Raw genomic sequence first — 12,143 nt, forward strand, 5'->3', positions numbered from 1 at the left:
ATGTGCTCCGCCTTCTAAGGAAGTATTTGAGTCCTGCAGAGGCACCAAATTCAGAGTTTCAGCTCAGCCATTATCCCCAAACTCGGTGGGGGTCTGCAAGATTTATGGGGTCAACTTAGGGGAAGGAAAAAAAAAATAGTTCTAGGTCAGATTCTTGCTCTTAAACCTTTATACTACTTACCTCATAGATAAATGCACGCCCTCACTTCCCAGACTGTCGCACGTCTGTGTGGCTGTCGGAGTGTTCTTAAATACTCTCTGCTCTGACACGAATCCTGCTGCGGCTACAGCAAAGTTCCAGACAGAGCCATCGTGGCCCCTGGGGTTCCGAGGTGACGCGGGAGGAAGCAGGACCTGCTTTTGTACGTTCTGTCTGTTGGCACTTGGGAGGGGGTGAATCAGATGTTTAACTTCTGAGGGCTGCCTGAACACCTCTGGGTTAAAGCAACGATTAACCTTCACGGTCTCCTCTGCTGCAGGGAAGCGTCCTAGAATTAGGGGGTTTCTTGGATGCTACCATCTGCTGCTTTTCGATAGAACGCAGGTAACCTTGCTTCAGCCAGGGAAACCACGAGTTAAACTTACTAAGTCAAAAAATGAGCCTAGGAAGGGGAAATGAATGCCGCTTTAGCCCTTGTTTTAAAGCACAAAATCAGGTATATGTACCAAAACAAATTTAAGATGGTAAAACTGCAACAGCCTTTTCCGTAGAAGTGTCTTTAAATATGGTTTTTCTCATTGTTAGAAAAGCAGAATAAATAACAGCAGCTGTGTATTTTAAAATTACGTTGTTAATAAAATCCTGGTACATTTACATAAATGACAACATTAATGTACAATTAACAAAGCATTGTAATATTACAGCAACAAAAGAGGACCTGCGTATTTGTACAGATAGCTGGAGCAGCTACTTGAAAATACTTTCCAAGATAAAGCTTTTTGTAGTATTTTTCAGGCAGGTCAGTGACAATTTTGCACCCCCTGTATGGCTTTCTCGTAATAAATAGGGTTATTGACGCTGGTGATCTTCCGAAGTGGGGGCGTGCCTAAAGCAAGGCTGGGGGTGCCCTGACCAACTGTCTGTCAGCTTGCTGAGCGCAGGCTAGAAATGTTTATCCTTGCGTGCGGTTTGCCTCTCATCTAACTCCTGTAGGAATGAGGCGATGTCAAATTTTGATGGATTTTCTGGGAGATCCCTTCATCTGCCTAAACCGTGTCTATGTTGTGCTTTGGAGCTCGGGCCCAGCTGAGCCTCCTTCTTCCAGTGTGTTTAGTTACCATATTAATTGTTGAATTTCTAAGAAGCAGTAGTTCTCCACTGAGAACTTGGCTTCCTCCTCTCCTTCACCCACCTGTACCGGATGAAAGCATCTTAGCAAATGTTCTTGGTGAGCGCTAACAGAGAGCTGAAGGTCTTTTCCTTAAAGCTGTTGGTAAGAGTAGGGTATGCATTTTTACACAACTAACTGCCTTCCTAGGGCTGGGATTATTTAAAAGGAAGAACCACACACACAACACACTGCTTCAGACCCAAAACTGTAGGTTGAACTGTCTCCTTTTAGTTCTCCTCAGTCAGCTAGAAGGCAGCCTACAGTGAGTCCTTCTGGACCAGAACCATCTGTCTGCTGCCAACACAGGAAGAATGTGAATGGTGACCGACCCAGTGGAGGCATCTTGTTTAAGTGCCGCCGCCTAAATGTTAGGCTGCAGCCTGCCAGGGGAACTGGTCAGGTGGGTGCTGTGCCCAGTCCCCCCAGGGCAGCCTGGCTGGGGCTGTGGAAGGGAGACTCGAGCTGCTAATCCCAGCTGGCACCAGGCAGAGAACAAACCCTCCAGCTGTGCGCTCCTCAGGGTCTTAGGGAGACTTTTATTGCTATTTGTTGCTATCGGACTGTTTTTCAGCACAGTGCTAGCTCCTGCTACACCTGAGTCTTTAGTGTCAGGTCTCTCAGAAAGAGGTTTTTATGGTGAAAGTCATGGGGACTATCAAACCTCCGTGGTGAAAGGGCAGATGGTCTTTTTTTCCCCTCAAAATGGATCCAGATTAACAACTAGCACAGTGAAACGTATTAAAAAAAAAAAAAAACAACCAAAAAAACCAATTCTCCCCTCCCTGCCCCACGTCTGTTCTTCATAGTAGGTTTAAAGAGTGAGTAAATTCAGATTTAGTATTAGTTTCTACTCAGCTTTGAGCATCTACAAAATCTCTCTCAAGGTGCCAGCAGTTTGGGGGAGGACTTAGGTCAGACCCTCCCGCCAGGCACAGACACGGGTGGTTATTACTAGAGCGAAGCGTTTGCGTGCACCAGCCTTTGCTCAGACAGGTGCCTTGCTGCGCGGGCGGTGTCCGCGGGGTTAGAGAGCTCCTTCTACGCAGCCATTTGACACGTAAAACATTATGCGTATGAACTAGGTGGCCGTTAGGGCGTGTAGGCAGACACTTAAAGACTACATATGAGGTGCTGGGTCTAGGTAAATTGTCTCGCTTCTCTACAGCCCTGCGTTGTGGTTGTTCAAACGGCAGCGCTGACAGTCTCTTGGGTTCAGGGTCTTCACTTGCGTCCTCAGTTCTTGTTTGCGCTGTGACAGTGTTTCTGTGTCAGTAGTAGCACAGAGAAGCCAGCTCCCCCTCCGTCAGCATCAGCGGGACGAGGCACAGCACCCTTGCCTAGGGGGTATCTCTTGGAGGGGACTTTCAGCAACATCCAGAAGGCAAACAGGAAAGCTGCTGCTCTGCCTGACGATGCATCCCCGTGCAGTTTGAACCAGTTGAACCAGTGCTCCTGCCACTGCCTTGTTCCTGCTTCACACCCTGGAGGTGACGTACACAGAGTGCAGGCGGCTGGCCAGGGCTGTCTGCAAGTCCCGCAGAGGGTCCAGGCCTTGCACTTTGCTGTTCCTGCTGTAGATCAGCTGTTTGAATGAGTCCTGCTCTAGGAGAGAGCTCATGTGTTTGAGGAAGAAGCCTTCGCAAAAAGAGGCTAGTTCAGGCGCGTTGTGAATCTGCAGAGAGAGGAGAACCAGTTAGCCTTTTCTGTATGCCGCAGACCTCAGGGGCGTGCCTGAGCTGCTCCTCATTGCTAATGCTTTTCCCTTTAATATTTTCTAAGACAGAAGGAGGATGGCAGGAAAAGCACTGAATGCAGGACCTCGGCAGAGGCATTCAGGCTCTTTTAATTCCTTCCCCTGCTGGCCTGCTGTTGGCAGAGCTGCTGGCCTGCACTCCAGTCCCTTCCCCTTAAAGGAGCAGAGCACCTGGCTGACGAAGCGGCCAAGATACCTGTTTAGCTGTGCAAGCCAGGAGTTCGTGTGCCACGACATAAAACTCTGCGCTGCCAGATGGTGCGCTCCGCTCGAGGCGGTAAGAGTGTGGTTCATGGGATGTGAGCTTAACCCCTAGAAAAGGGAGCTGAACGTAGGAAAACAAGGATATTGCGCTTCTAAAGCACATTAGGTGGATTTCTGGCTGTGATCTGGTTCCCTTTGCTTCAGAACCAGCTCAGTAATGGGAGAACAATGAAACCCAAGTTCAGTATTAAGAAGCACTGTGCGTGCGTGCGCACCCCCTGTTTCTGAGAACTTTGTGCAAATAGTAATTGAAGCAAATTTAGTGAAGGCCAGTAGGCAACGCTCCCTTCCCCCTCTCTACCATTGTGCACCGTTAAATTTTACGTCCTGAAAGAAACCAGTCCAAGTTCCATGGAAAAGAATGACCCAGTGCCAGAGTCAGGAATTGAAAAGAATCAGTGTGACACTGCACACCAGTAAACATGCACACCATTATCAGCCCCTTTGTCTTTCTGCTTGTCTTCAAGGGATCTGGTCCTGCAAACATCCAGGAACGGCAGAGTAGTTATGATTTTCTTGATAATGTGGGTTATTTGCTACAGAGGTGAATATCTGTGTCGAGCAGTAGGGTTTGTGCTAGGAAAGGGTTTACTACTTAGCTGCTGTGCTACAATCAATTGCCCCTGCTGCTCTGAGGATTTGAATCTCTTAGGCTTTGCTGGTGTTGCACACACTTACCAGCCTGTTAAGACACCTCTCCCCTGCTCTGTAGGGATCTTGCAGCAATTTCATACATGACTGGCTTAGACAAGAAAACGTACTGGGGCTGTGTAGGACTTCCCAGACTGGAACTGGAATACATCTCACTCGTGGCTGCAGTCAGGGTAGGGTTACCAGCATCACGGTGCCTACTCTGGGCCTGTTGTATTTAGTTCCCAAAAGGAGGCTGCAGAGAGCACGTGTGCTGCTTCATTGTGATTCTGAAATAAGGCAGTTTGGCACCTACCTTTGCATATTTATAGATGTTAACGGAGTTCTCCATGTTGATCGTCTGGGCACAGAGGATTTCACAGTGTCTCTGGAGGCCATCCAGTTGGAACAGGCTGGCAGCCGACAAGAGCTATCAGGGCAAGAGAGAAGCAATTTGAGATCATGAGCCCCGAGAGGCTCAGGGAAGGCACACAGAGCTGATGAGTTCCCCTCTGAACGATCCCCGGCTCCCTGCTCTAACAGCCAAGTCCTCACACCAGACCAGAGAGGCCACTCGTTGCCTCGCTGACACGACAGGCAGATTTCCCCTCTTAGCAAAGCATATTGGTGCTACCTCCTGTCGCCCTAACACGAGCCCTAGAGCGCTCAAAGCCCCCTTTCCTCTCCTGAGGAAAAAAAAAATAGTTGCGTGTCATCTTTAGCTTCAAGCTTTAATTTCATGGACTGCTTGTAACTGAGCAGCGTTATTGAACAAGGGCCTGTTTGTGCTGTGGAAGCACTCTAAGTCCAACCTGAGCGGTACCAGCAGCTGCTCTGCAGAAGGTCAGCTTGAAATCGGTTATTTCTCTACAATTGCAGCCCCTCGGTGTTGGGCTGCTGTGAGCACCAGAGCTGCTGGCTCAGCTGCACCTCTTCTGTGCCCCACTGAATCTCCCCGGACAGAGAGGATGGGCAAAGCAGGCTTCCGCCCAACGCTGGGCACCAGAAGCACTGTAGTGATTTCCCTTCCTGCCGCCAGCATCTCGGGGATGTAGCAAGACATAACTGGTAGTTCTTAGTTCCAAACAATGGTGTTTTGAAACTTCAAGCTCGTTTCAAAGTGTGAAGTATACTGGAGTGGAAGCTTTGCCGTTGGCTCCTGGCTTTTCCCCTGCAAGCTTTGTTTATGCCTCGGTGCACTTGGCAAGATTTAGAAGAAACCACGCTCACCTCTAGGATGTCGGTGGTGGGAATTTCCATAGATTCTGTTCCTCCATAGTACAAATACTGCATCAGCATCTGAAATGGGAAGAAGGCCGGGCATGAAGCTGTGGTCACTGGAGGCACAAGGGGCTGCGAACGGCTGCGCTCCCCTTCCCGTGCAGACGGGAATTGCGTGGTACGCTGGCTCTCACCTTTACCCTCGGCTTTTTTCCCTAGTGTTGCAAATCTGCTGCTTTCTAATACACTTTTCTTCCTCGGGCTCTGAAAAGGGTCCTGTTGAGGGTTTTAGGCCGGGGGTGACAGTGTGTCTCTGAGCAACACAAACGTCCTTGTGAAACTGTTCCTTGGATCGGGTTTTGTAAAGCCTTGCAGGCTGGTCACACGCAGAGCTGCCAGCTCACTGGAGCACTGAAACCGCCACACCACCAGCATGTGTGTCTGGGGGACCTCCCAGCCACTTGGCTCCCCTGCTGTGCTTCTAATCAGCTTCCAGCCCCCCCATCAGGGCTAGAGGAAAAGGCCTAATTGTTTGCAGGGAGAGCAAGAGGCAGCTTCGCTCTTTCATCTGCCTGCGCACCCCCCAGCTCAACCGGTACCACCTTATCTGGGGAACTACTGGATTTGGTGTTGGGAAGAGAAGTCATTCCAGTGTCCTGGGTGCTGTGGGAGCAGGTGTGGGACTGCACGCTGTGCTTACCGTTTCTAACAGCAGTGGTAACAAATCTGAGCCTTATGTGTATAACGGAATTACAGGGGAGCAAAGCTGCTTTCCAGCAGAGCCATGAGCAGCACCCTCCGTGCACCGTAACTGAGACTGCTGTAGAACGCCATCATCTCCTTAATTCCTCTGATTTTGTTTGCTATCAAATTGTTTAATTCCCTGGAGTATCTCACTGGTTTAATTCTTTTTTATTTGTTGCTCTCTTCAGTGAAGCAAAAGTTTATCTTTAGCAACATCTTTGTTCAATATACTCGGTTACATTTTCTTTTTTCTGTCATGGCCTAAGCTGCAGAATGTGGATGTCATCTGTCTGACACAAAACATGCCTAGGCCCTTTCAAGCAGAAGAAAGATGTTTAGAGTCAACTCCATCCCCTCTGCGTGAGATGACAGTATTGCTGACCGACAGCTTTGCCCCTTCTCTTTGCTTACAGAGGAAAAGGAAAAGCTTCAGTGCTATAGTGAAACAGTTACCACGTATATGGAAACGTCATAAAAGCAAAGTGCGATTCTCAGTTCCGAGCCCTTCCTGAAAGGGACATGGCTGACTTATGGTCACCTGACCTGAATTAACGTGGAGCCTGGCAGTCCACCTGCTGTAAGTAAGTTTACTTCATGCTTAGCACGGCATGAAAACGGTGCCATAAAAAGTATAAAAATGGTGTCTTAAAAGTCTAAGACTGCTTTCTCGTGCTTTATGGAGGAGTCAGCTGCCTTAGTAAGAAAATAAGAATATAGGCTGGAGGTTTCTGTTTTAAGGTTGGTCCTACTGAAAAGTTTGGACAAAGATCAGAACACTCCCGAAATACAGGTGCACTGAAATGAACTCCATCTCTGCTTGTAAATTACCTGTTATATTGGGCCTTGGCTTAGACTTAGCTTCCAAGTACATGAGAAGATGAAAAGGTAGAGTAAGTTACATACCTTGAAAATATTGTATTTCATATCGCTGATTTCAACAGTCTTGCTGCCGTGGCCGTCGTGCTCTGTTTTATTGGTCATTAGCGTCTTAAACCTGAGAACAGTTTTAATAGATTTCTGTATTAGCGCATCACATACCTGTTACCTGCTGACAAACAGCCTAAGCCAGGGGAAAATAAAGAGCCTTCCCTGCTCTTGAAAACTGAAACATTTCTTTCAATTTAATGACAGTTAGTTTAGAACTTCAGGGACAACTTAACCTGTAAGTTGCTTGGGTCTGATCCAATCCCACCCTGTAATAGTTGCAAAACACTGTTCCTGTGCCAGTAACAGGGAAATAAACTAATAACTGCCAGTGTACTGGGTCAGGGTGAGAGCTGCAGGCACTGCAGAGCAGTGAGCTCCACAGGCAGGAATGGAAAGGCAGGGCTGGATATGTACGCCCAGGTTTTTAGGGATGATTCTCGTTGGTTTATGTCAGCAGGGCTCTGGGAATCTCTACCACTTACTAGGAGTGGCTGGAACTACTCTTCTATTATTAACAGTAGCACAGGAGATGTGGGGTTTGGTCCTGCAGACCTGGATTATGGTCTGTAGTCCGTACCCTTGGCAGCTGCCTTCCTGCAGTGACTGAGTGAGAGCCAGTCATGCGCATCAGAGACCAGACCTTCCTTTAACATGTGGCTGTGGAAGGCAACTCACCTGTTAGATGCAGTAACCAGCAGAACTTTGTGTGCATAAAATAGTTTTCCTTCTACTAAGAAAGTCACATCAGACATTTCTTTATTGTTTAGAAAGTGAGGATCTGTTAGGGTAAGAAAAAAAGAGGGTGAATGCTTTTTGAAACTGTGGATGCTTTAAAAAAAAAAAAGTCCCAAGAACTTGACTGTTCAGGTGAGCGCCTTACCGAGCCGAGCTGGCAGTGTCTTTCGGATTTCGGGAATGCTGGGTATGGGACTGCTGCCGTAGCAGTGGGTGAAGATGGAGGCAAGCTGCTGATTGATAGAGTCGTTCTGTAAGGAGGACGGAACAGGTATTGTCAGTCAGCACTTGGCATCGAACAGGTTTCAGACACGCTGTAATAGTTCATCAGGCTTACAGCAACTGCGCTCTGCAGGAATTCTCTCAGCGACAGTTTATGGGACAGCCTTCCTCGAGGGAGAAAGGCCGTCAGCCAAAGCTCATCCTTCGCCTCTCTGTAACAGGTGAGCCCTCAGGCGTGTTCTCAGCAAGATTTGATTCACGACACGAGCTGAATGTCAGATTGGGTTTAGTAGCCAGTTCGCTCTCTTGCTTTTCGTTTAACGGACTGTTACAATCTTAAGTTGCAGTGACCAGTTAAGGGAGGTACTGAGAGGAGCTGTGTACACTCCTCAGCTTCCCCCACCTTGTGTGTTACAGATGTGTCCTGCCTGCAGTCAGAGGGCAGGCATCCCCCTCTAACACGGAAGGCAGCAGCTTCGGGGGAGAGAACACAGTAGCGACTGCGTGAGCTTATCTGCAAAATGGGACAGCCACGCTATAATGCCATGGATCAAATCTGGTCCAGACATGCCTCGCAAAGCAATGTAAAAACAGTCATAGGAACCTTTAAATAAAATGTAGAAGGAAAATGTCACTGAACAAAAACATTGTTCAGAAAACTCCTAGAAGACACTCTTGAGAGAACCTGAACCGCCCAGTACTGTATTGGTAACTCTTCCTGTCACATTCACATGGTTTCAAAAGGCGGTTGCTGGGTTGGACGTTAACAGAATAGCTTTCCCTTCTATTGAAACAAATGCCTTCACTGCGAGGGCCGCATATGAGTTTAGATAAACGCTGCTGGGAACATTTTCATACGAAAACTCTTTAGGGCCCCTGCATAGGCATTCCCTTGTTCTTGTGCGCTACCTCCTACAACAGCAAAACCCAAACATGACTTTGATACTGTTACAAAAATAATAATTACTTTGCTGGTTTTAAGGATGTCAAACATGAGCTGCAACCCTTCGTTAACCAGTTCTTCATTATAGTCCTCCTCCTTAATGGTGACAAATTCCCGTAAGAGGGTCTGTACGACTGAGTAACGAGACTGGTAGAAGGTTGTCCGCAGTGACTCGATCCACACGTGGAGTTTCCATGGGACTCCTGTAGCGACAGCAAAAAGGACAGTGAAAGATGGTCATTGCTGAAGCACCTGTGAGTAGACTGTCCTGCTGCTATTACTAACACCTTGCAGCACCGAAGCATATCTTTACCTACATCCTAACAGCAGATACATTTTTTGTCTTGATATGAAAGATGACTGAACTGGGTCGTTGACAGATTGATTTATCTGCAGGAAAGGATTGGTACCAGGACCCTAAGCTGGAACTGTAGCTGACTTGTTGAGGACCAGAGACTCCCTGTTGTGTACTTAGCTTCATGATTAGTCAGAACTACAAAATAAATCTGAACTGTGCTTGTTAGAATATCTAACCATACACAAACATGGCACGAGGTCTTTTCTCCTGGTTACCAGATCAGTAGGGATTTGGAAAAAAAAAAATTAGAAAACCTAAATTGTAAGGAGCCTTAAACACTTTTGTATCTAATTTAGACAGGTGGTTCCCATAAGCTTGGGACAGCTTTGCAGATGGAGTTACAGATTCTTCTCCAAGTGAAAGGGGCAGAGGAAAAAGCTTTTTACACCTTAAATGTGCACAATGCTTAAAACCAAACGCCCTACCAAGTGCCCTGAGCTCCATGGTGATGTCCACGTAGCCGTGCTCAGCACTGTAATACATGGCCTCCTGCAGAGCCTTCGTCCTTGTTTTACACAGCCGGACTTGCCCCTCGCTGGAGCTGCCCTGGCTGGAGGTGTCACTCTCCACTCCCTCGGCTAAAATTTCCTCCAGTGAGAGGACGTCTCCCTTCAGTTGCTGGGGCTGGGTCAGCAGCTTGCGCAGAACATTCCTGAGGAGGAAGAAGAGAGAGCTCTTATTAATAAATATCAACAATTCAGACACGGACTATGGTGATTTGGCTTTAGGGGTCTGGCTTATAAATAATAATCCCCTTCCCAAAGACAGACAGCTGGCAACATGGAGCAGCATTTAAACCGCTTGTTCTTCCCTATCCCACGAGCTAGAAATTGATGCCCTGGTCGCAAGGGCAAAAGCATAGAACATGCTCCTGCACCTTCGTGGTACCTGGGAATACCTCAGCGCTGGGGCAGGCTGGCTCTGATCACGGTCTGTGCTTTGGCATAGGAGCACGCGCCCTTCTGCCAGCCACCAGTAGGGTAACATCTTAAGTGCTGAACTAAGATTTACCCAGAGTATCTGTTAGAACTGTTGCCATTTTCCCCAGTGACCATCTTCAAGCACTGTTATGGTGTTTTAGTCAGACCCGCTTCCTCTATCAGTAAATAGAAACCATAAAAAAAATGATAGTTCTGCATCCCTAAATCCAGGGAGAATGTTTTTATTTTTTTGTTGTTTGGCATTTCACACAGCCGCTGCAAGCAAGAGGCTTTCTTGTGTCCAGCCAGTTTGGAAAGTTTGTGTCGCTGGTGTCCCTGCAACAGCTGCGGCCATCTGCAGCAGCCATTCCCCAGCCGAGCCCTGGGCTGCGATGCTGGACTGCCGCTAGCCGGTGCTCTCCTGGCACCCGTGCCGCTCAGTGTGACTAAAGCCAGAGAACTCTGTGCTTTAGGCTCCCCCTGCCCTAGCCGCCTGGAGAACAAGCCGTGAATGTCACGGTTTGCACGGTTAGATGTTGCAGAAGATTGTGGGAGGGGAACAGAATCGGGAACGGAACAGTGTCTGCGTAGTTTTACACTGTAAATAACTGCATGAGGCCGTTCCAGCTCTGCAGAGTTTGGGTCTCATTTGAGCTTGGGGTACTTTTCCCTGGCGTATGTGTGATGTACCTGGAGGTGTGCTGGCACCACGGTAAAGCACAGCTGTGTTCAAGCAAGGTAGCTACTATTTCAGGTGCCACTGGAAGGACCAGCTGTGTGGCTGTAAGACCCTGCAGGTATCTCTCAGCCCATCTACACGGGTGGTTTCTGGGCTGTTTTAATTGGCTTGTTACGCTAGCATTTTTTTCTGGGAACAGAAGGATTTCTGGATGAGTTTGTAAGGAATGTCTTGTTTCTAAATTACTACCCTGAAAACGGGGCTGGAAAACCCAGCCTGGATTTTCAGCATTTTAATGACTGACCTCTTGGTCAGCCATCTAAAAAACCAGAGATGCAGCCAACCAAATCCTGCTGCAGATTATTTTTGCCACCTTAACGCAATTAGATTCTGTCTGAGAACACAAACTACAATCTCATAACCTACCCACAACTGGAACTCAGCCTGCTCGTATATGGCCTACAACCAGCTCCTGCTCACTCCTAGTGCTACAGAGCTAGACCAGTAAATGAGACAATTAAGAAAAATCAAACAAAGATCTCTCTGTTGTATTTTGTGCTTTTGAGTAAAATATAACCCCTTTGATAAAAGTTACAGTTGCTGAATAATGAAAGTGTTGCATAATTTTTTCTCAAAGGGATGTAACAGAGAGCAACTACCAGTGTAAAGTATCTTTCCGTTCCCCAGAGTGCCTAAAAGGCACCGCCTGCCTCAGAATCGGGATGGTCTGAGACAACCAAACAATGGCTGGCTGCTGTCAGAAGAGTCTTACACCACCCGCTGACCTGCACACCCAAGGGTTTGTGCTAAGGCAGCTGACAAAGTCACGCAGGAATACCTACAGTGATAGCCTCCAGCAAAGAAACCTGTTCTGAACGCGAGCGGAGCTTTACCTGTGCCCATGTGCAGCTGAGTGACTGAAGCAGTTCATGTCTTCGTGAAGCGAAGACGACATACCGTTGACTTCCAACATACTCAGGAGAGGATCAGCACCCCTGCTTAGCAATAAGCTGACCAACTCATAGTTCCCTAGGAAAAAATGGACAGAAACACACTGGTGAGTCCATGTCTGTTACCTCTTTGAAAGCACTGTAACTTTTGTTACCAACTATGGCTTTCAGAGCATCCTGCAAGCACGCTTGGGCTTCCTAACCCCCCAGGGACAGCAGCCGAATCACGGAGCACACACATTACTGATCGCCCACATGTAACTACAGGTAGAATGGAAAGAGAATTAAACTGGTCTGGTGCCTTCACTACACACCAGCAGAGACGTATGCAAGCAGTTTAACTAGGATCAGAGCCTTGGCTGCTCAGTTGGTAGATGAGGCCAGAAGGGAGCTGCTCTGTGCTCCGCTTGCTGACCGCAGCTTCATAAACCTGCCCTGCTGACAAAGGGTATCGGTGTTCAGCCAG

At 47.9% G+C, this 12,143-nt stretch overlaps 1 protein-coding gene across 7 annotated transcripts in view; it reads right to left on the reverse strand.

The window, feature by feature from the left end:
* Positions 1 to 771: 771 nt before the first annotated feature.
* The window catches only part of ABTB2 (ankyrin repeat and BTB domain containing 2), a 164,375-nt gene continuing 153,003 nt past the window's right edge, over positions 772 to 12,143 (reverse strand). For all 7 annotated transcript variants that reach the window (XM_040608513.1, XM_040608514.1, XM_040608512.1 and 4 more), the window contains 9 exons: positions 11,621 to 11,756; positions 9,554 to 9,780; positions 8,795 to 8,973; positions 7,751 to 7,856; positions 7,546 to 7,648; positions 6,847 to 6,937; positions 5,209 to 5,277; positions 4,295 to 4,408; positions 772 to 3,003 (listed from right to left, as the gene is read on the reverse strand). In XM_040608513.1, coding sequence (XP_040464447.1) covers positions 2,806 to 3,003; positions 4,295 to 4,408; positions 5,209 to 5,277; positions 6,847 to 6,937; positions 7,546 to 7,648; positions 7,751 to 7,856; positions 8,795 to 8,973; positions 9,554 to 9,780; positions 11,621 to 11,756 — 1,223 coding nt within the window. In that variant the 3' untranslated portion in view covers positions 772 to 2,805. The remainder of the gene's footprint in view (positions 3,004 to 4,294; positions 4,409 to 5,208; positions 5,278 to 6,846; positions 6,938 to 7,545; positions 7,649 to 7,750; positions 7,857 to 8,794; positions 8,974 to 9,553; positions 9,781 to 11,620; positions 11,757 to 12,143) is intronic.

Source organism: Falco naumanni, chromosome 10 (genome assembly GCF_017639655.2).
Source record: "Falco naumanni isolate bFalNau1 chromosome 10, bFalNau1.pat, whole genome shotgun sequence".
NCBI lineage: Eukaryota > Metazoa > Chordata > Aves > Falconiformes > Falconidae > Falco > Falco naumanni.